At 44.5% G+C, this 24,048-nt stretch overlaps 1 protein-coding gene across 1 annotated transcript in view; it reads right to left on the bottom strand.

The window, feature by feature from the left end:
• The window catches only part of IBSP (integrin binding sialoprotein), a 52,345-nt gene extending 31,161 nt beyond the window's left edge, over positions 1-21,184 (bottom strand). The window contains exons 1-3 of the mRNA XM_063932458.1: positions 21,107-21,184; positions 8,580-8,643; positions 7,344-7,394 (exon numbers count right to left, since the gene is read on the bottom strand). Of these exons, the coding sequence (XP_063788528.1) occupies positions 7,344-7,394; positions 8,580-8,633 (105 nt within the window). The 5' untranslated portion in view covers positions 8,634-8,643; positions 21,107-21,184. The remainder of the gene's footprint in view (positions 1-7,343; positions 7,395-8,579; positions 8,644-21,106) is intronic.
• Between the last annotated feature and the right edge of the window lie 2,864 nt (positions 21,185-24,048).

Raw genomic sequence — 24,048 nt, 5'->3', positions numbered from 1 at the left:
CGTTTGCAGGGCGGGTGTCTGACATCAATTCTGAGCTCGAATAGGCTGAAGTTATCGCAGTGGCTGAGTAAGTCCTGAGCTACTCAGAAACTGCAGAAGCTGTTTTTGTACAGGGGGCTGCACATGCGTTTGCACACTTGCAAAGCTAAAATACACTCCTCTATAGGCGGCTTCTATCTGTTTGCAGCGCAGCAAAAAATAGCTAGCGAGCAAACAGATCTGAATTAGACCCAGGGTTCACTGTATATGTACATAGGCGTGCACAGCACATTTTATTAGGGGGTGCACCGTCGGAGGGGTGTGTCTAGCACCGCCTTTTGGGCGTGTCTAGCACTATCTATTGACGGTCAACGCAATATAAAATATCCACCTTTGTACCAATCCTAATAAACCTCAGCCTGGTCTGGCTCCCCTCTCTTTCCCCTGCAAGCTGCAGTCACTCACTGACACTGACAGTCGCAGTCTAGTACTGCTGCTGCTGGAAAAACGAGTGACGTGTCAATGCTGCTGCCGGCTGTCTGCCAGTACTGAATTTGTCTTCCTAAGAGGAACGCTGGCTGCATGCCGATCCTCATCAGTGGCTGGCGTTGGCATAGTATAGAAGGAGAGAGGTGGGCATGTGGTGGGTGGGCGTGCGAGCAGCATGACGTAATCACATCACGCTGTTTTTGTACATGGAGGTGGAGCCGGGAGTTTGAAAGCCGGTGGCAGTGGCACCCTTGATTAACCCAGGTGTCCGGTCAGTAATGCAGTCCTGACAGGGTGCAACGCAGAGGGGACAGTAATCAGCCTGCTCGGCGATCGCTGCATCAGGCATGTGAGATCGGGGTGCCAGACATTGTGCGCACCAGGCACCCCCCCTGCGCACACCTATGTATATGTATATTTGAGTTCGGAGGGCACAGCCCACTGCACCCCAACCTAGTGTAAAAGTACATAAATATATGTATAAAACATGCCAATATATGAATCCAGTTACAAAATACTATTACAATGAAAACATAATTGTTTTATTTTATACAGTGGCAGGATAGTGTGTGTGTGTGTGTGTGTGTGTGGGGGGGGGGGGGTGCAGTTGGCTGGTTGAGGAGGGGTAACACTAGGCTGGAGAAGGAGGGCATTAGGATGACTGGAGGGTGGGTGAGACTGTGTCTGGACTTGTTGGGGGGGGTAATAGATGGGAGATAGTGAGATGGGGCGGTGGGCTGGTTGGGGAGTAGCAGCAGTAGGCTGGCGAAGGGGGGCATTAGGATGACTGGGGACGACACTGTGTCTGGACTCGTTGGGGGGTATTAGGTAGGAGGAAGTGAGATGGGGCAGTGTGCTGGCTAGGGAGGGAAGACGGGAGACACTGAGCTGCAGGGTGAAAGGCACTGGGATGTGGGTGGGGGGGCAATGAGATGTTGGGGAAACTGGTCTGGGGAGGATGGAGACACTTGGATGGATGTGGGTTGGTGAGATCGGGGGCAATGGGCTAGGGGCATGGGAACACTAACCTGGGGTTGCTGCCCTGCACACCAACAGCAACCTCCAGAGCAGCCCCTCATCCTCCGGCTGCTGCTGCAATGAATACTGTGTATCCGGCTGCCAGCAAATCCTGTCTGGCCATTGGGATGCGTTCAGGAGCCGGGTGGTGGAGTGCGACCTTTTCTCTGGCATGTCGTGGCGGTGTAGTGCCGTGCGGCGCTGCATGGCTAGGCATTAGACATTGGCAGCCACCATCAGTGTTACGCCGTCCCCGAGGTGTGAGCAACTGGAGGTGGGGCCTCCCTCCAGCTCACTGTGGTTTTAATGCGGAGAGGCCAGTACCCGATCAGCGCTGGCCGGAACACTGTATTTTTAAACAGGCTGCCAGGAGTATTATCCACTGGCAATCAGAAATGGCTCCATGAACCAGTCCTGTCGACGGGGCCCTTGGGACATGCTGGGCCCTAAAGCGGCTGCCTTGGTTGCCTAGCGGTAAATCCGCTACTGATCATGACATAAAATTTTCAGCCAAATAATTCAAACAAAAGCTCAAACATAAAGTGTCAGGGTTTGAGATGAGATACTGTAGTCTTACCAAAAGCTGTTGTTGTCTACTTTTCCAGAATGCCTTAGACAAGTGCAACGAATGTGAACTAAGGATGTAAATTGCATCATCAAGCATCACCCATTTTAGCATACCTCCAAACTGTCCCGATTTCAGTGGGATAGTCACGTTTTTGTGGGGACACTCTGACACCGCTGCAGAGCAGTGGAGAATGGATGAGATGGGCACATGCACACATACTCTGCCGGCTCTGGGAGAGGCTAGGGGTTGTTCAGCAGCTCCTGGAGCACTGGGCAAGTCCCCAGCGTGATGAAAATAGGGAAGAGGCTCGTGGATTTGGCATTCCCTATGAAGTCATGCCCCCTTAACATTAAGCCACTCTTCCTAATTTCGAAGTCACTCATCTTTGTCCCAGCTGCCACTTTACAAAAGGTAATCCAATTTAGAGATTCCTCGAGTTTATCGGGGGTTTATTCCGCACAAATGTAAGGTACGAAAGGTAAGATAATGATACTAAGACCAACTGTAACAAGGGTGTGTGTCCGGCTTATACAGGCACCATAATAAATTCCTATTTCTCGTCCACAAAGAAATTTTGGTCTCTGTGTATGTCATCCACACATGATTGACACAATATTGTGATACATTTAACGGTTGACCAATATTAAGAATAAAGGGGGGTACACACTAGGCGATTTCAGCCTAAAAACTAAACAATAACGATATTGTTTATTTTCTGTGTGTATGGGGGTAAGTACAGACGGGGAGATTTCTCCCAGAGATGTGTGCTGCGCGATGTAGCACGAACGCTCAGCACACATCTCTCCCCCACTCAGCACACATCGCGATGTGTGCTGAGCGAGGGGGGTGAGAATGCTCATTTCACCCAGCGGTGATGCAGGCCAATCTAGTACCGACAATAGCGATGCGCAGGACCACGCATCACTATCGCTATGGGGCATACACACGGAGAGATCCGTGCTTAATTTCTAAGCAATCTGGTCAAATTGCTTAGAAATTAAGCACGGATCTCTCTGTGTGTACCCCCTTAATATTGGTGACTGATGAACATTGGGTGCTCCTGCGCGCCGTTCAGTGATCACCAATATTGAGCTGACATGCAGCTCAACCCATCAATGTCATTGAGCGATAATGTTCAGTGTGTACGCACTATATTGTTGAACGCTATATCATCTAGTGTGTACCTGCCTTAAAAATGTTCACAAGCTTCCACTTGCGGTAAGGTGAATCACCCTTACCGATTACTATTTTTTTTTTTTGTAGGTTTATTACATACTGTACCCCTCAGCAAGAAAGAGAACGGAGGACATTTTATATGGCTGTAGTGACATAAAATTCTGAATAGCAGGCTGAATGAAGCAGCTGTGATAAGTGGAGGTATCCATGGTAACAGTGGGCCTATGAGTTGACTGAGGAATCTGGTGATGGGAGGGGCTTAGCCCTTATAAGGAGAGGACTGAATAGGTTCTCCCCCTTTTCCTCAGTGAAAATTGACCCACCCACCCGCCCTGGAGGAGTTTATTATTGGTGTCGGCTTGGCGGGTTGGGACGGCCTGAAATTGTGGCTGTAATTTAAAGAGTTTTATAGGTGCTCAGGAGATGTGAAGGTGGTGGAGTTTGATACATTACGGGGCCATCTGACCAGGTGGGCTTCGGTCTCCGGTGGAGTTGGTACACACCTGAGCACCTTTGGGTGGGAGTTGGGGAATACCTTGAGTGGAGAGTTGGCCACGGTATTCCCGATAAAGAGCAAGTAACACAAGGGGTGGCAAATGGCCCATGATGGCCCCTTGTGATGAGTGGGGGGCTGGGCTGAAATTGGGCCCCTTAAAAGCCTACCCTTGTGATGTGATGGGGGCTGGGCTGAAATTGGGCCCTTTAAAACCCCCCTTGTTATGCGATGGAGGCCGGGCTGAAGTTGGGCCCTTGCCTCCTCTTGTGTTGTGGTCAGCCACAGTTAAAAGGAAAGGTTAGAATAAATAGGGACGTTATTTAAATAGGCCGTCCCTCCTTGCCACCATACCATTTGTTTTAATAAAAGCTGACAATTCTATTGGCAAACATTATTCTGGTGTCAGTGTCAGTTATTTCTTTATGGATGTTGGTGTATGCGGATGGATGAAGAGCAGTCTATGATAGACATTTTAATAGTTTTTCTAAAAATATTTCCCTTTGTTGTCTTATTATGAAAAGAGCCTTATGCATTTTACTTAAGTTTGAATAAAAGTAATATTTTAACATTTTCTAAACATATTATACAAAGTGTGTGCCCAAAAAGGAGTATTTTGTTCTGGTATCTCTCCCAACCTCTTCTTGGGATGGTACCCTGTTTTGATTTATCTGCTTCAGAAAAGTTGTAAGGTTTGTCTTAGTGAGCAATGAGTGGACAGGGATGTTGCCGCACAATGGGGGTAATTCAGACTGGATCACTGCAGCGGGTGCACTCCGGGAGCCCAGTGAGATGCTAACAGCATCTCAGGGCTGTGATTAGGCAGAGGCGGTCACGGGACGAGAGGGGGTGTGCCAACAGCGTTAGAACGCCATTGGCAGGGCGCGGTCCGGACCATTGCCAGGGCGGACTAGTCCTGTGCTGGGCGTCCACCCGCATGTCAGAGAAACTGATCGTAGATGTGCTAAAGTTAGCACATCTATGATCAAATCTGAATTATGCCCAATAACCATCATAATAAACATTTTCCATATGCCAGCTCTCTAAGAATTCCAGGAGACTCCAGAATTTCATTGAGCCGGGCAAGTTGGTGGGTCAGTTGCATCATGACATCTTTTTGAGTAAAGTGCATCATTATAGTCCCAGGAGGTCCCAAAAGTAGACATGTTTGACTTTGGGGGTCATTGCAACCTGTTCGCACGCTAGGATTTTTCGCTGCGCTGCGATCAGGTCACTACTGTGCACAGCCGATCGCAAGGAGATTGACAGGAAGAGGGCGTTTGTGGGTGTCAACCGACTGTTTTCTGGGAGCGTTTGGGAAAACACGGGCGGGTGTCTGACATCAATTCTGGTGAAGAACAGGCTGTAGTGATCGCACCGGCTGAGTAAGTTCTGAGCTACTCAGAAACTGCACAAAACTTTTTTTGTAGTGCGCTCGGCTGCACATGCGATTGCAGGCTTGCAAAGCAAAAACACACTCCCCTATACGCGGCGACTATCTGTTCGCAGCACTGCAAAAAAATAGCTAGCTTTTCGCAGCTTTACACACGCTAAGCCGCCGCCTACTGGGAGTGAATCTTAGCTTCTTAAAATTGCGAACGAAAGATTCTCAAAATTGCGACCACACACCTCTTAGCAGTTTCTGAGTAACTCGAGACTAACTCGGCATCTGCGATCAGTTCAGTGCTTGTCGTTCCTGGTTTGACGTCACAAACACACCCAGCGTTCGCCCAGACACTCCTCCGTTTCTTCAGCCACTCCCGTGTTTTTCCCAGAAACGGTAGCATTTTTTCGCACACACCCATAAAACGGCCTGTTTCCGCCCAGAAACACCCACTTCCTGTCAATCACATTACGATCACCAGACCGAAGAAAAAACCGTGAGTAAAATACCTAACTGCATAGCAAATTTACTTGGCGCAGTCGCAGTGCGGACATTGCGCATGCGCACTAAGCGGAAAATCGCTGCGATGCGAAAAAATTTACCGAGCGAACAACTCAGAATGACCCCCATGGTTTTGCCCAATTGCTAACAAAAATCCTGCTGCGGCCAACTTGGAATTACCCCCATTATTCAGCTTCGTTGCAATTTTGCTAAGTCGCAGATCGGACAATTATCATCCATCTGCACATGCACTGCATTGCCAGTGCATGTGCGTGGACATTCACTATGCGTTGAATACTGGTAATAAATAAATGGTATTCCCGATGGTACTCGAATTCTGTGATGCGTTCGCATTTGAAATGTGAATGCATCACTGGGCAGCGCTTCACATACTGGGCCATTCTCAGCATTTTCGATTTTTAGCTGTAACAGTTCTGTGATTTTAGCAGAACTGCCACCGAACCTGAATGAGGTCCATACTGTAGATTCAGGTAAACAGTGTTTAGACATGACTTTGCCCATCTACCTATATCCCTAAACCACATGTGATGACAGCAGAATGGGGGTGTGGCCACAGCATAAATGGTGCAATATTTTATGCTGAACGCTATGGAGATACCTATCCTGACTGCACAACGTGTGACAATAAAATATTTCTCAGCCCCCCTCACAAATTGGGATGAATTTACTGATCTCAGGTTCTTGGGACAAAGAAGTACAGTATGCATATGCACTCAACACTAGCGACTAGCCTCATCTCAGACTAGCTGCAATCTACAATATGCACATTTTATGCATGCACATACAGTATATGAATGCAGCACACAAACAAGTGTTGTTTTTTTTGCAATGAACCCACCTATCACTTGTTTTGGCACCTTATGTGGGTTTCATTTTACAATTAATTGTATTATTTTTCCAAGAGAAAAGACAGATAGTATATGAACTATGGAGAGAAAGGATATTTGTTTGACCATATAGCAAACAAAAGTTATATTTTAGTTAGTTGAAGCATGAGTCTGATGTCATGGCCATATGTAAGAAAGTTCAAGTGAAGGTCTCATCCATCAACAAGCTACGTTTTCCGTTTTCACTGAGCCATGTATTCATTGTCAAGTTCCTCCTTCTACTCCCAGCGCACAGGAGGTGTGTGGTGTTCCTCTATAATTATGTAATTGTAGCTGTACGCTGCCAAAACATATATAGATGGTGATCCCAGACATTCATACACTTACAGTATTCCTTTCAGATGGTATAAAATAACAGTTTATCTACTCACAGTTAAGACCAGCCAAATATGCACCATAAATTCCAATGAATCTTTCCACAGATGTCCGCTAGTTGTGTAGTTTGCATATAACAAATCTATAATCATTTATAGTGATGTTACCAGTTCTGAATCACTATATAGTGCTATGCATTGTATTAATAATTTATTAGTATCAGAAGTATTTTCTTTCTTAAAACTTATCTGTTGCCACCTTGAATTCTACTGAAAAACCTATATGTTGTCAGCTTACAACTGTTGCTTACAGTAATCACTCCCAGTACTGTATTTTCTACACCTATTTTATTCTATTATACTGAATACCTGTGAAAACTGTACCTGGACATCAAATAGAATGCTGAGATGGGGATTGGAATGATCAAATAAGTATTTGAAGTTAAAGGGATATTCTAGGGGAAAACATTTGTATTAAGAAGATTTGGGTAATAAAGTAAATATAATTACTCACCCCTTTCTCGTCAGAGTCATCACCTTTCCACTTTCTCTGGAAACGATTTATCTTACAAAAAAAGTGAATAAATAAATATCAACCAAAGTGCTGAATACACAGACATATGAATTGTATACACAGTAATGTACAGTGCATGGTCTACAGTAAACAAAGCAGTTAAATTATGTAAGAGGGTAACATGATAAAATATTGCTTTAGTTAAATAACTAAACACCTTTAATGCATATTAACCAACTGTGTCTTCTGAGCTAGCCTTTTTGCTACAACACTTTGATAAATCTCTACAGTTACTGACATTACTGAAATTACTCATGATCTCGCTCACTGTGCACACTAACCACCTGTCCCTGCAGTGTAGTCAGTGATTGACACACCATGTGGGGCTAGTGCTGTGTTCATTACTGGGTGAAAATGCCATATGAAAGCCAGACACAAGCTTCATCTGTAAACTAGGCATTGCACATATTATTTAACCTTTGTTCTTAATACCAACTCCATACATCTCTGGTATTATCACTTTTATGTCTTCTACACTTCTCTACTGCTTTCTAGTACATTTATTTTCCTTACTGGCCTTTCCTTCCAGCCCCCCCCCCCCCTTCACCATGGTACCTCCTCATTTCTCTCTTAGAATATTTTGTCTGTTGTTCCAGTTTTTGAATACATACAAATACTGTAGATCAACTATTATTAAAGAGGCCAAATAAAGTCATCCCCAGGAAATTATATGTGTTGGACTATTTGCTGTAGAACTACATAATCTGAGTCTTATTCTGTATTAGGAGCTTTGCGGGATGCCACAAGCAAATATTGCTGGCCAGAACTGAGTAAATTGGAGGGAATATCCCATGTATTCATTGGTAATTTGAGTAACTGGTGTTTAGTAGTATTTTTGTCAAATAACATGCTTGAAATGTTTCCTTATTTTTGTTTGCTTTGTGTATTCTTGGTTCAAGCTGTGAAACCAATGATGTTCAGATCAGGAACTTTAAGGTTAGTGGTAGCTTTTGCACACTTGTTGTATTACAGCCCTAAGGCTGTGCCTAAGCGCTGGTGTGGGTGTCTATGAAATTGAATGACAATAAAATGATGATAATAACATAAAAAATACTGAAACTGTTTTCCTAGCGTTTGGGTCTGGTAGAATTATGTGCCAAAAAATATTGTGATATTAAGAACAATATGAAACGGTAACAATTCGCTAGAAATATTAATAATATATGTCTTACTCACATAAAATGCACTGCTCAAACCCAAAAGAAAAATGAATGTGAGTGCTGTTTTCATCTTCCTGTCTCTAAAGGGGAAAAAAACATATTTAGACATGTAGAAGAAGATGGTAATAACAGTAGAGGTTATCGAAATTGTGTATAAAGGCACATTTCCTGCATTGCAATCATATACTTTAGTTTTTGCTTCTCAATGTCAGGAAAAGCCATTCTGCATTCTCTAAATATGTATTACATGTGATGTAATATACTGTACATATACTGTTTATAAATAAATGGTGGTATAATGAAGGTTTACTAGGGTATTCAATTATCCGCAAATTTGCGGCAATTTTTCGGCCGAAAATTTTTCGCGGCAATCGGGCGAAAATTGCCGCGAAAATGCTCAGTTTTTCGACCTATTTAATTCCAAACGAGTTTCACGTGAAAATTCTTGCAGTGAAAAGTGCAGGTGAAAATGGGGAAATCAGCCTGTACCCCCAAAAATGCTAAACTAACATAGGAAAACAGAAGAGAAGTGTGTTAGAGATCACATTAGAGCGTTTTTGGGGACTTAAATTGTGTGAAATGGCTGTTATATGCATTTTTTAAAAATGCAAAAAAATGATAGAAAGCAAGTTTTTTTTGAGCAAAATAAATGCTCTTATTAAATTTGGGGTACATGAAAATGGGTATAAGTATATATTTGGGTCATTTTAGGGTACTTTAAAAAAAAGGGAAAACAGACCGATTACTCCCATCTGCAAGCCTAAAAACACCTGTCCCACTCATAAAGCACCCCAATATACCTGTCCCATACCTTGAACCCCAATTTCCATCACTTTGTACTTTTTCACCAAAAAAATGACATGTCATTATTGGCCAATTAAAAATAATTAAAAACTTCAACGTGCCTAATTAGTCATTAAGGGGGGTGTCCCAGGAGTTCTGTACCATATCCAAACATTTTTACCTTAAAATAGTGACTTTTCCCAACTTTTCACCTGCTTCAGAGTAGGTGAAGTGAAATTAGTGAAAAAATGATCACCGATAAATTTTCCAGGAAAATTGAATAGGCTGTAATTGCGTTTTGCGGGAAAAGTCAGTTTTTTCACGCGAAAACCGGACTTTTCACGCGAAAAGTCCGTTATCGCTGCTAATTGAATATACCCCTTAGTGTTGTGGGTCAATCTGAACACACTAACAGACAAATTCTATAGATACAATGTGAAAATTTTGGTAGTCCAATGCGGAATGAGGTGAATATTTTGTAGAATAGTTGTCTTTAGTATAAGGTTTGGAGATATAAATATATAAACAACTTAGGATGATCAGCAACTGTAAATATAAAGAGGTCCCAGCCAAAAGTTTACAATCTAATGGGTTCTTGGAAATGCACAGTTGGTAATGTTTCATATTTTATTTAGTAGTCTAATTTAGAAGACAGATCTGAATAATTCTTCACTATTTTCTTTGCTGTCTCTGAATTACTAGGCTCATATTTAGAAGTCTAATTATAAGATTTAGGAACATTCCTAATTTTTTCCTAACTAAAGTATTCAAAACCCTCCCCATGTAGTAATCCTGCCCCAGTTATTAATGAATTGTACTCACTTATCTCTACTATACTGTTCAGTAAGGGGCAACCAAATAAACTGCAAAGGCTGCATGTGAGGACATCAAAAGGGATGAACATTTAATTTCAAGAATGGAAAAATACTGTAGCTCAAAATTACTTTGACATCCCCACATCACTCATCCCAAAATGCCTACACGACTTATTTACTCCAAAATGGCTACTTCAGACCTCCCACTTGCTCCAAAATGCCCCAACACGCATTCAGATCCCCATTTTAATAAAATGCCCCCTAATGATCTAAGATCCCCACATGTACTCCAAAAGTCCCCCACATGCCACTAGAATCACCCTACATACCGCTTAGACCAAACCACATGCCAAGCAAATCCTTACACATGCCACTCAAACTTCTCAATATGCTACTCACTCCTCACCACAGACCCCTCCACATTCCCCCCATTTGCCACTGACCCCATCCCTACATGCTAGAGATGAGCGCCTGAAATTTTTCGGGTTTTGTGTTTTGGTTTTGGGTTCGGTTCCGCGGCCGTGTTTTGGGTTCGACCGCGTTTTGGCAAAACCTCACCGAATTTTTTTTGTCGGATTCGGGTGTGTTTTGGATTCGGGTGTTTTTTTCAAAAAACACTAAAAAACAGCTTAAATCATAGAATTTGGGGGTCATTTTGATCCCAAAGTATTATTAACCTCAAAAACCATAATTTACACTCATTTTCAGTCTATTCTGAATACCTCACACCTCACAATATTATTTTTAGTCCTAAAATTTGCACCGAGGTCGCTGTGTGAGTAAGATAAGCGACCCTAGTGGCCGACACAAACACCGGGCCCATCTAGGAGTGGCACTGCAGTGTCACGCAGGATGTCCCTTCCAAAAAACCCTCCCCAAACAGCACATGACGCAAAGAAAAAAAGAGGCGCAATGAGGTAGCTGTGTGAGTAAGATTAGCGACCCTAGTGGCCGACACAAACACCGGGCCCATCTAGGAGTGGCACTGCAGTGTCACGCAGGATGGCCCTTCCAAAAAACCCTCCCCAAACAGCACATGACGCAAAGAAAAAAAGAGGCGCAATGAGGTAGCTGTGTGAGTAAGATTAGCGACCCTAGTGGCCGACACAAACACCGGGCCCATCTAGGAGTGGCACTGCAGTGTCACGCAGGATGGCCCTTCCAAAAAACCCTCCCCAAACAGCACATGACGCAAAGAAAAAAAGAGGCGCAATGAGACAGCTGTGTGAGTAAGATTAGCGACCCTAGTGGCCGACACAAACACCGGGCCCATCTAGGAGTGGCACTGCAGTGTCACGCAGGATGTCCCTTCCAAAAAACCCTCCCCAAACAGCACATGACGCAAAGAAAAAAAGAGGCGCAATGAGGTAGCTGTGTGAGTAAGATTAGCGACCCTAGTGGCCGACACAAACACCGGGCCCATCTAGGAGTGGCACTGCAGTGTCACGCAGGATGTCCCTTCCAAAAAACCCTCCCCAAACAGCACATGACGCAAAGAAAAAAAGAGGCGCAATGAGGTAGCTGTGTGAGTAAGATTAGCGACCCTAGTGGCCGACACAAACACCGGGCCCATCTAGGAGTGGCACTGCAGTGTCACGCAGGATGTCCCTTCCAAAAAACCCTCCCCAAACAGCACATGACGCAAAGAAAAAAAGAGGCGCAATGAGGTAGCTGACTGTGTGAGTAAGATTAGCGACCCTAGTGGCCGACACAAACACCGGGCCCATCTAGGAGTGGCACTGCAGTGTCACGCAGGATGTCCCTTCCAAAAAAACTCTCCCCAATCAGCACATGATGCAAAGAAAAAGAAAAGAAAAAAGAGGTGCAAGATGGAATTGTCCTTGGGCCCTCCCACCCACCCTTATGTTGTATAAACAAAACAGGACATGCACACTTTAACCAACCCATCATTTCAGTGACAGGGTCTGCCACACGACTGTGACTGATATGACGGGTTGGTTTGGACCCCCCCCAAAAAAGAAGCAATTAATCTCTCCTTGCACAAACTGGCTCTACAGAGGCAAGATGTCCACCTCATCTTCACCCTCCGATATATCACCGTGTACATCCCCCTCCTCACAGATTATCAATTCGTCCCCACTGGAATCCACCATCTCAGCTCCCTGTGTACTTTGTGGAGGCAATTGCTGCTGGTCAATGTCTCCGCGGAGGAATTGATTATAATTCATTTTAATGAACATCATCTTCTCCACATTTTCTGGATGTAACCTCGTACGCCGATTGCTGACAAGGTGAGCGGCGGCACTAAACACTCTTTCGGAGTACACACTTGTGGGAGGGCAACTTAGGTAGAATAAAGCCAGTTTGTGCAAGGGCCTCCAAATTGCCTCTTTTTCCTGCCAGTATAAGTACGGACTGTGTGACGTGCCTACTTGGATGCGGTCACTCATATAATCCTCCACCATTCTATCAATGTTGAGAGAATCATATGCAGTGACAGTAGACGACATGTCCGTAATCGTTGTCAGGTCCTTCAGTCCGGACCAGATGTCAGCATCAGCAGTCGCTCCAGACTGCCCTGCATCACCGCCAGCGGGTGGGCTCGGAATTCTGAGCCTTTTCCTCGCACCCCCAGTTGCGGGAGAATGTGAAGGAGGAGATGTTGACAGGTCGCGTTCCGCTTGACTTGACAATTTTGTCACCAGCAGGTCTTTCAACCCCAGCAGACCTGTTTCTGCCGGAAAGAGAGATCCAAGGTAGGCTTTAAATCTAGGCTCGAGCACGGTGGCCAAAATGTAGTGCTCTGATTTCAACAGATTGACCACCCGTGAATCCTTGTTAAGCGAATTAAGGGCTGCATCCACAAGTCCCACATGCCTAGCGGAATCGCTCCCTTTTAGCTCCTTCTTCAATGCCTCCAGCTTCTTCTGCAAAAGCCTGATGAGGGGAATGACCTGACTCAGGCTGGCAGTGTCTGAACTGACTTCACGTGTGGCAAGTTCAAAGGGCATCAGAACCTTGCACAACGTTGAAATCATTCTCCACTGCACTTGAGACAGGTGCATTCCATCTCCTATATCGTGCTCAATTGTATAGGCTTGAATGGCCTTTTGCTGCTCCTCCAACCTCTGAAGCATATAGAGGGTTGAATTCCACCTCGTTACCACTTCTTGCTTCAGATGATGGCTGGGCAGGTTCAGTAGTTTTTGGTGGTGCTCCAGTCTTCTGTACGTGGTGCCTGTACGCCGAAAGTGTCCCGCAATTTTTCTGGCCACCGACAGCATCTCTTGCACGCCCCTGTCGTTTTTTAAAAAATTCTGCACCACCAAATTCAAGGTATGTGCAAAACATGGGACGTGCTGGAATTTGCCCATATTTAATGCACACACAATATTGCTGGCGTTGTCCGATGCCACAAATCCACAGGAGAGACCAATTGGGGTAAGCCATTCCGCGATGATCTTCCTCAGTTGACGTAAGAGGTTTTCAGCTGTGTGCGTATTCTGGAAAGCGGTGATACAAAGCGTAGCCTGCCTAGGAAAGAGTTGGCGTTTGCGAGATGCTGCTACTGGTGCCGCCGCTGCTGTTCTTGCAGCGGGAGTCCATACATCTACCCAGTGGGCTGTCACAGTCATATAGTCCTGACCCTGCCCTGCTCCACTTGTCCACATGTCCGTGGTTAAGTGGACATTGGGTACAACTGCATTTTTTAGGAGACTGGTGAGTCTTTTTCTGACGTCCGTGTACATTCTCGGTATCGCCTGCCTAGAGAAGTGGAACCTAGATGGTATTTGGTAACGGGGGCACACTGCCTCAATAAATTGTCTAGTTCCCTGTGAACTAACGGCGGATACCGGACGCACGTCTAACACCAACATAGTTGTCAAGGACTCAGTTATCCGCTTTGCAGTAGGATGACTGCTGTGATATTTCATCTTCCTCGCAAAGGACTGTTGAACAGTCAATTGCTTACTGGAAGTAGTACAAGTGGGCTTACGACTTCCCCTCTGGGATGACCATCGACTCCCAGCGGCAACAACAGCAGCGCCAGCAGCAGTAGGCGTTACACGCAAGGATGCATCGGAGGAATCCCAGGCAGGAGAGGACTCGTCAGACTTGCCAGTGACATGGCCTGCAGGACTATTGGCATTCCTGGGGAAGGAGGAAATTGACACTGAGGGAGTTGGTGGGGTGGTTTGCGTGAGCTTGGTTACAAGAGGAAGGGATTTACTGGTCAGTGGACTGCTTCCGCTGTCACCCAAAGTTTTTGAACTTGTCACTGACTTATTATGAATGCGCTGCAGGTGACGTATAAGGGAGGATGTTCCGAGGTGGTTAACGTCCTTACCCCTACTTATTACAGCTTGACAAAGGGAACACACGGCTTGACACCTGTTGTCCGCATTTCTGGTGAAATACCTCCACACCGAAGAGCTGATTTTTTTGGTATTTTCACCTGGCATGTCAACGGCCATATTCCTCCCACGGACAACAGGTGTCTCCCCGGGTGCCTGACTTAAACAAACCTCCTCACCATCAGAATCCTCCTGGTCAATTTCCTCCCCAGCGCCAGCAACACCCATATCCTCCTCATCCTGGTGTACTTCAACACTGACATCTTCAATCTGACTATCAGGAACTGGACTGCGGGTGCTCCTTCCAGCACTTGCAGGGGGCGTGCAAATGGTGGAAGGCGCATGCTCTTCACGTCCAGTGTTGGGAAGGTCAGGCATCGCAACCGACACAATTGGACTCTCCTTGTGGATTTGGGATTTCAAAGAACGCACAGTTCTTTGCGGTGCTTTTGCCAGCTTGAGTCTTTTCAGTTTTCTAGCGAGAGGCTGAGTGCTTCCATCCTCATGTGAAGCTGAACCACTAGCCATGAACATAGGCCAGGGCCTCAGCCGTTCCTTGCCACTCCGTGTGGTAAATGGCATATTGGCAAGTTTACGCTTCTCCTCCGACAATTTTATTTTAGGTTTTGGAGTCCTTTTTTTACTGATATTTGGTGTTTTGGTTTTGACATGCTCTGTACTATGCCATTGGGCATCGGCCTTGGCAGACGACGTTGCTGGCATTTCATCGTCTCGGCCATGACTAGTGGCAGCAGCTTCAGCACGAGGTGGAAGTGGATCTTGATCTTTCCCTAATTTTGGAACCTCAACATTTTTGTTCTCCATATTTTAATAGGCACAACTAAAAGGCACCTCAGGTAAACAATGGAGATGGATGGATTGGATACTAGTATACAATTATGGACGGGCTGCCGAGTGCCGACACAGAGGTAGCCACAGCCGTGAACTACCGCACTGTACTGTGTCTGCTGCTAATATATAGACTGGTTGATAAAGAGATAGTATACTCGTAACTAGTATGTATGTATAAAGAAAGAAAAAAAAACCACGGTTAGGTGGTATATACAATTATGGACGGGCTGCCGAGTGCCGACACAGAGGTAGCCACAGCCGTGAACTACCGCACTGTACTGTGTCTGCTGCTAATATATAGACTGGTTGATAAAGAGATAGTATACTCGTAACTAGTATGTATGTATAAAGAAAGAAAAAAAAACCACGGTTAGGTGGTATATACAATTATGGACGGGCTGCCGAGTGCCGACACAGAGGTAGCCACAGCCGTGAACTACCGCACTGTACTGTGTCTGCTGCTAATATATAGACTGGTTGATAAAGAGATAGTATACTCGTAACTAGTATGTATGTATAAAGAAAGAAAAAAAAACCACGGTTAGGTGGTATATACAATTATGGACAGGCTGCCGAGTGCCGACACAGAGGTAGCCACAGCCGTGAACTACCGCACTGTACTGTGTCTGCTGCTAATATATAGACTGGTTGATAAAGAGATAGTATACTCGTAACTAGTATGTATGTATAAAGAAAGAAAAAAAAACCACGGTTAGGTGGTATATACAATTATGGACGGGCTGCCGAGTGCCGACACAGAGGTAGCCACAGCCGTGAACTACCGCACTGTACTGTGTCTGCTGCTAATATATAGACTGGTTGATAAAGAGATAGTATACTCGTAACTAGTATGTATGTATAAAGAAAGAAAAAAAAACCACGGTTAGGTGGTATATACAATTATGGACGGGCTGCCGAGTGCCGACACAGAGGTAGCCACAGCCGTGAACTACCGCACTGTACTGTGTCTGCTGCTAATATATAGACTGGTTGATAAAGAGATAGTATACTCGTAACTAGTATGTATGTATAAAGAAAGAAAAAAAAACCACGGTTAGGTGGTATATACAATTATGGACGGGCTGCCGAGTGCCGACACAGAGGTAGCCACAGCCGTGAACTACCGCACTGTACTGTGTCTGCTGCTAATATATAGACTGGTTGATAAAGAGATAGTATACTCGTAACTAGTATGTATGTATAAAGAAAGAAAAAAAAACCACGGTTAGGTGGTATATACAATTATGGACGGGCTGCCGAGTGCCGACACAGAGGTAGCCACAGCCGTGAACTACCGCACTGTACTGTGTCTGCTGCTAATATAGACTGGTTGATAAAGAGATAGTATACTCGTAACTAGTATGTATGTATAAAGAAAGAAAAAAAAACCACGGTTAGGTGGTATATACAATTATGGACGGGCTGCCGAGTGCCGACACAGAGGTAGCCACAGCCGTGAACTACCGCACTGTACTGTGTCTGCTGCTAATATATAGACTGGTTGATAAAGAGATAGTATACTCGTAACTAGTATGTATGTATAAAGAAAGAAAAAAAAACCACGGTTAGGTGGTATATACAATTATGGACGGGCTGCCGAGTGCCGACACAGAGGTAGCCACAGCCGTGAACTACCGCACTGTACTGTGTCTGCTGCTAATATAGACTGGTTGATAAAGAGATAGTATACTACTAATATTATATACTGGTGGTCAGGTCACTGGTCACTAGTCACACTGGCAGTGGCACTCCTGCAGCAAAAGTGTGCACTGTTTAATTTTAATATAATATTATGTACTCCTGGCTCCTGCTATAACCTATAACTGGCACTGCAGTAGTGCTCCCCAGTCTCCCCCACAATTATAAGCTGTGTGAGCTGAGCAGTCAGACAGATATATAATATATATAGATGATGCAGCACACTGGCCTGAGCCTGAGCAGTGCACACAGATATGGTATGTGACTGAGTCACTGTGTGCTGTGTATCGCTTTTTTCAGGCAGAGAACGGATTATAAATAAAAGTGGTGGTCACTGGTCACTATCAGCAAAACTCTGCACTGTACACTACTGAGTACTCCTAATGCTCCCCAAAATTAGTAAATCAAGTGTCTAAACGGAGAGGACGCCAGCCACGTCCTCTCCCTATCAATCTCAATGCACGTGTGAAAATGGCGGCGACGCGCGGCTCCTTATATAGAATCCGAGTCTCGCGATAGAATCCGAGCCTCGCGAGAATCCGACAGCGTCATGATGACGTTCGGGCGCGCTCGGGTTAACCGAGCAAGGCGGGAAGATCCGAGTCGCTCGGACCCGTGAAAAAAAACATGAAGTTCTGGCGGGTTCGGATTCAGAGAAACCGAACCCGCTCATCTCTACTACATGCCACTTATACCATCCTGACATGCTTACTCAAACATCCTTCACATGCCTAAATACACCTACTTTTACAGCAAGAGACCAAAGATGAATTAGGCACACCTCACTGTACAGAACACACTGCACTTTCAACCATGACATCGATGGGGGACCACCAGTGGTGTATATATAGTTGTAGGGAGGTCTGGTGGTTGATTGTAGAACTGGTCTGTGCATTACCATAGGCAATGCAATTGTTATTTCAACCAATCGATTGTTTTCCACCAATGGGTGGAAACTGACGATTGTAGAACTTTTGATCGACAACCCTATTCCTGCACTGATTAGTTGTACTGCGTGACCTCCTTGCATATGCAGTGAAGATTACCTATGTGGAAGCTGGTTGTTCCAATTCAATCTGATTCTCTGTTTTATAGCAAAGCAGGAAATAAGTGAGATTGACAACACAGTTTATGGCCACCTGTTGCCCACCACCAGTTTAGATATTAACTATGTTTAACTTTATTATGGATGAAAAAAGCATCAGTGCAATCGCCATGTAAATATAATTGACTAACTAATATGCTAAATAGGAAAAGAATAAACAGCCAAGCATTACCCCTCAACTGACTGTTGTATAGCCACAAGCTATGGTTAGTGTGACTGCACTCTCTCCTTCACTTAAAATGTTGCATATCCCAAATACACAACCCAATTCTGCTTTGAAATGTATGCTGCCATGGCATAATAAGTTATGTCATGGTGCTCTGTGCCTATACAATAACTGTTGTGTCCTACTTGTATGTTTACCAACTGCCATGTCCACATGAATTAGCTTTGTTTTTAGATCCCCACATCACTCCAGCATAAACTCTATATTATTAATTTATTTTGTCTCTTTGACAATCATAATTTATTTAACTTTTTGTCTTATGCCATAAATGTAGCCCAAAAGGGGTGCCCCCTCAGCTCCCATTCTCCCAACACTTGGAAACTGGCAGTCATGGGGTGAGGCTTTACATCATGTCTCCAGTTTACCTCATTATGGGATCATGCAGCATCTCCAAAATGGCAAGACATGGTGTGTTCCTGGTATGCAGTGGTTAATACCTAGCAAAAGTAGTCCAAGGAAGGACAACTGTTGAACTGGTTCATTGGTGGGTGTGGGGAGCGAAGGCTAGCTCGTCTGGTCCGATCCCAAAGAAGATCTACTATAGCACATATCCCCCCCAAAAAATGCTGCCTTTGATAAAAAGCAGTAAGAGTGCCCATGCTGGCACTTGTCCACCACTGAAAGCACCTACAATGGGCACGTGAGCATCAGAGCTTGACCATGGAGCAATGGATGAAGGTGGCCTGGTCTCATGATTCATGTTTACCTGAGGAAGAGATGGAACCAGGATGCACTATGGGGAAGGTATGCCAGTGTAGACAGTGTGATGCTCTGGGCAATGTTCTGCTGGGAAACCTTGGGTTCTTGCAATCTGATCGAGAATCTGTGGGATGTGCTGGAAAACAAGTCTGAGCCATGGAGGCCACAACTCACAACTTACAGGACTTAAAGGATCTGCTGCTAAAGACTTGGTGCCAGATATCACAAAACACCTTCAGTGGTCTTGTGGAGACCATGCCTCAATGGGTCAGAGCTGTTTTGGCAGCACGAGGGGGACCTACACAATTATAGGCAGGTGGTTTTAAAGTTATGGCTTATGGATGGATGTCAGCTGCTTTTAACAAAGCAGTCAGACAATAAGGGAAAAGTTTGCAGCATCTATAATATTACGTAACATATACCAGTAAGATACTATTGCTAGCTCTCTACAATAGCATGCATTAACCACACACCTTATTATAAACTCTCACATCTCACACACGATTAATTGGGAACACCTTTATGAGGTAAGCAGGTTTACTTGCCTTAAAACTGCCTCATAACACAGTATTCTCCCTGTCTATTTTACTTCAGTGTAGCTGTATTTTTACAAATTTTTTCTGCTAATGAATTCACTGTTATCTTCACTTAACACTATACACATGACCAGGATAGCTTAAAGGGAGTGGCCGTTAGACAGGGGTGGTTTAAAATAAATTATTGCTCATTTAAAAAAACAAGCAGTTATATTTTTTGCCCTAAGCTAAATTTTCATGACATGTTTGGTGAGGTAATAGCCTTGGAAGCTACATACATGTACTCCCAGAGATCTGCTCTTAACATCCGCCACAACCTTAAACGCTTTTGTTGTCTGACACTGTTATATTAGTGTCTTTATAATCCAGCAATTACTACACATCATTTCTCAAAGTATTTTTTTTTTAATCATATAGCTTTGTTGAGAAATCAATAACAATCAAACAGAAATAACAGAACATCAATCGCCAATAAAATCTGGATGGCAAAGGAGGACCAAAATGATCCATTTACAAGTGTATAGAATATTATTGGCTAAGAAACATGGCGTATAGCAACATAAGAACAGTAATACATTTTACTGGAGTGAGTGCACAAAAAAAACAAAGAGAGGAATAGGGAGAGGGCAGCAATTAAAATAAGGCACGTATGGGAAAGGAATAAAAAAAGAACACCCCCCCCCCCTTGTCAAAGAAAAAACAAAAACAAAAAAACAGGTAATCAGAGGGTAGCAGTGTTTGCTTGGCAGCATATCTATTATTACAGGGAGTCCTCAGAAATCCTAGTGGGAAGAGCAGTCAGGATCAAAGGTAATGAGAAAAAGGAGATGGAAATCAACTATAAAAGTGAGAAAAGAAAGCAATATAAAGTATAACAAAAAAAATATGAGAACGGGGGGCAAGCTGGGGAAGAGGGTGCGGAAAGAGGAAAGGGTTGTAGAGATCAGAGGAGGGGAGTAGTGAGAGTAGAAAGCAGGTGGCTTAGGAAAGACCAGGAGGGGTTACACTCTGAGTGCTGCCTGTACCATGAGGCCAGACTGCATGAAACTTGTCCACCGTGTTGTTTTGGAGACTGGTTATATATTCCATTTTGGCCAAAAACCAGATGCGGTTGAGAAGCTGTTGACAGGTCGGATTTGGTATTTTGAAACAAATAACTAATGTGTCTTTTCCTTAAGTAAGACGCTTATTTTTGTTAATGTATTACATTACATAATGCATCTATCAACTCATTTGCAATTTAACCCAGGTGTGATCACATGGTGTCTACCTAGCAACTAAAAGTTCCAGGATTCCCTGCCAGCAAATGGCTGTCAGTTAAATGGCATGCTGGAACATGTAGGTTTGCAATAGCCGTATAATGATCATTTGCCTAAATCTGAATGAAACCATTTATATTCTAGGTGTTGTTGTAATTGCAGACTTCGTATAATGAGCTTTACAGAATAGACTATTAGTACTATATGTGCTATAAGAAAAAAGGCACAATAGAAAAGGGACAAGATTTTCTTACCTTCTTTAGTGTGTTCTCAAGCAAAGAGTGAAGAGCACAGATTTAGCCTGTTCAGTTTGCTGGACAGGTTGCAATATAAACTCCTGCTTTGTTCCACTCCAGCCAATCAAACCACTGGAACAACGTCACCATGCGGGTTCTCACCAAGAACCTTTAATGTCAACACTTGCTACGGCCACACAGTTTACAAAGAATGTCCCTATAATGCCAACATGTTTGTTTCGTTCACTATAATTGAAGGTCTAGGTTTACTGGAAGGGTTTGGTCACCAATGCCAACATATAATGATGTTGCAGAGTATAGCATAGTGCAGCAAAATCTCTTTCATCTTGTATTTACCTCCAAAACTATTTTAAGAAATTCTAAACAACCACAGATTCATTTTTTAACATTTTTTTTATTAAGGAGAATATGATGCTAGCTTGAGTACTGAGAATTTAGTTTCACAGATAGATTGCACAGTTCAAAGAAGTATTTTAAAATAGTTTTATACTTCCTTTAAAGATGCTTTACTAAAGACCATTACATGTAGTTTGTATGTTAGTCATGACTTATTTTAAATAAATCTCTAACCTATAAATGCTCAAACACACACACACACACACACACACACACACACACACACACACACACACACACACACACACACACACACACACCTATCTAGTTTATTTTTTTTTATATGTATTGTGATAAATGCCCTGTAATCTAAAATTCCTGGTCACAGCACATTAAGGGGGAGCACAGGGCAGTGGTGAAACTACTGGTTGTTGCGCCCAGGTGAGACAATATGTTTTGGCCCCTAACCCTAAATAAGGGTCTCTTTGTGTGCGCCACCGAAAAACAGGCGTGGACTCATGGGGACAGGGTCGTGGCCTCATCTCCATATACTAGATAGCAATAGTGAACGCCATATACTACAGACTGCATTTATGACTCCCATATACTATAGATAGCATTATTGACCACCATAAAATACGGACAGCATTAGTGACCATTATACACTACACACAGCAATAGGGACCTCCACATAATACAGACAGCATTAGTGGCCCCCATATACTACAGACAGTAGCGGATCTTGCCACGGGCAAGCAGGACTTTTGCCCGGGGCGCTGCCTTCTGGAGGGCGCAGGGCGCCGCACCAGAGCAAGATCCGCTGCTGCTGTGCCCCCCGCTGCCCCTGTGAAGGGAAACTAGACGCGTACGCGTCTAGTTTCCCTTCGTGGAGAGGTCCTTTACTGTGCGGTGCGCAATGACGTCATCGCGCACCGCACAGCAAAGGTCCTCTCCACGAAGTGAACTAGACGCTACGCGTCTAGTTTCCCTTCGTGGAGAGGACCTTTGCTGTGCGGTGCGCGATGACATCATCGCGCACCGCACATCATTTCAGTCTGTACAGGGGGTGTAAATGACCACGCCCCCTGTATGAAGCCACGCCCCCTATTGCCGCCCGGGGCGCACAGAGACCCAGAACTGGCCCTGACTACAGACAGCATTAGTGACCCCCAGGGGCATATCTAAAAAGGAGGAAACCCATGTGCAGGCTCCATCTGGGCCCCCTCCTCTTTATCCAGCAGCGCTGTAGCTCTGGGCACTAGAGAAAACTGTTTTTTTTGAATGACTTTATTGGTAGGAATTAACACTTTATGAATACACAATTTCAGAAACTTTGTTATCGGATGGTTACTGTACCTTTAATTCATGTAATTTAAGAAATATACTGTAATCTTGCACATTGAAGAACGAACCACTGTGAAACTGGTGGAGAAAATAAGAATTTACTCACCGGTAATTCTATTTCTCGTAGTCCGTAGTGGATGCTGGGAACTCCGTAAGGACCATGGGGAATAGCGGGCTCCGCAGGAGACTGGGCACTCTAAAAGAAAGATTAGGTACTATCTGGTGTGCACTGGCTCCTCCCTCTATGCCCCTCCTCCAGACCTCAGTTAGGGAAACTGTGCCCGGAAGAGCTGACACAATAAGGAAAGGATTTGGAATCCCGGGTAAGACTCATACCAGCCACACCAATCACACCGTACAACTCGTGATACTATACCCAGTTAACAGTATGAATAACAACTGAGCCTCACGAAAAGATGGCTCATAACAATAACCCTTTAGTTAGGCAATAACTATATACAAGTATTGCAGACAATCCGCACTTGGGATGGGCGCCCAGCATCCACTACGGACTACGAGAAATAGAATTACCGGTGAGTAAATTCTTATTTTCTCTGACGTCCTAGTGGATGCTGGGAACTCAGTAAGGACCATGGGGATTATACCAAAGCTCCCAAACGGGCGGGAGAGTGCGGAGGACTCTGCAGCACCGAATGAGCAAACTCAAGGTCCTCCTCAGCCAGGGTATCAAACTTGTAGAATTTTGCAAATGTGTTTGAACCCGACCAAGTAGCAGCTCGGCAAAGCTGTAAAGCCGAGACCCCTCGGGCAGCCACCTTCCTCGTGGAATGGGCTTTTACTGATTTAGGATGCGGCAGTCCAGCCGCAGAAAGTGCAAGTTGAATCGTGCTATAGATCCAGCGAGCAATAGTCTGCTTTGAAGCAGGAGCACCCAGCTTGTTGGGTGCATACAGGATAAATAGCGAGTCAGTTTTCCTGACTCTAGCCATCCTGGAAACATAGATTTTCAGGGCCCTGACTACGTCCAGCAACTTGGAATCCTCCAAGTCCCGAGTAGCCGCAGGTACCACAATAGGTTGGTTCAAATGAAACGCTGATACCACCTTAGGAAGAAATTGGGAACGAGTCCTCAATTCCGCCCTATCCATATGAAAAATCAGATAAGGGCTTTTACATGACAAAGCCGCCAATTCTGATACACGCCTGGCCGAAGCCAAGGCCAACAGCATGACCACTTTCCGCGTGAAATATTTTTGCTCCACGGTTTTAAGTGGCTCAACCAATGCGACTTTAGGAAA

Source organism: Pseudophryne corroboree, chromosome 1 (assembly GCF_028390025.1).
Source record: "Pseudophryne corroboree isolate aPseCor3 chromosome 1, aPseCor3.hap2, whole genome shotgun sequence".
NCBI classification, from domain to species: Eukaryota; Metazoa; Chordata; class Amphibia; order Anura; family Myobatrachidae; genus Pseudophryne; species Pseudophryne corroboree.
Note: the sequence above shows the minus strand (reverse complement) of the source record. Positions and strands in the feature narration are given on the sequence as shown.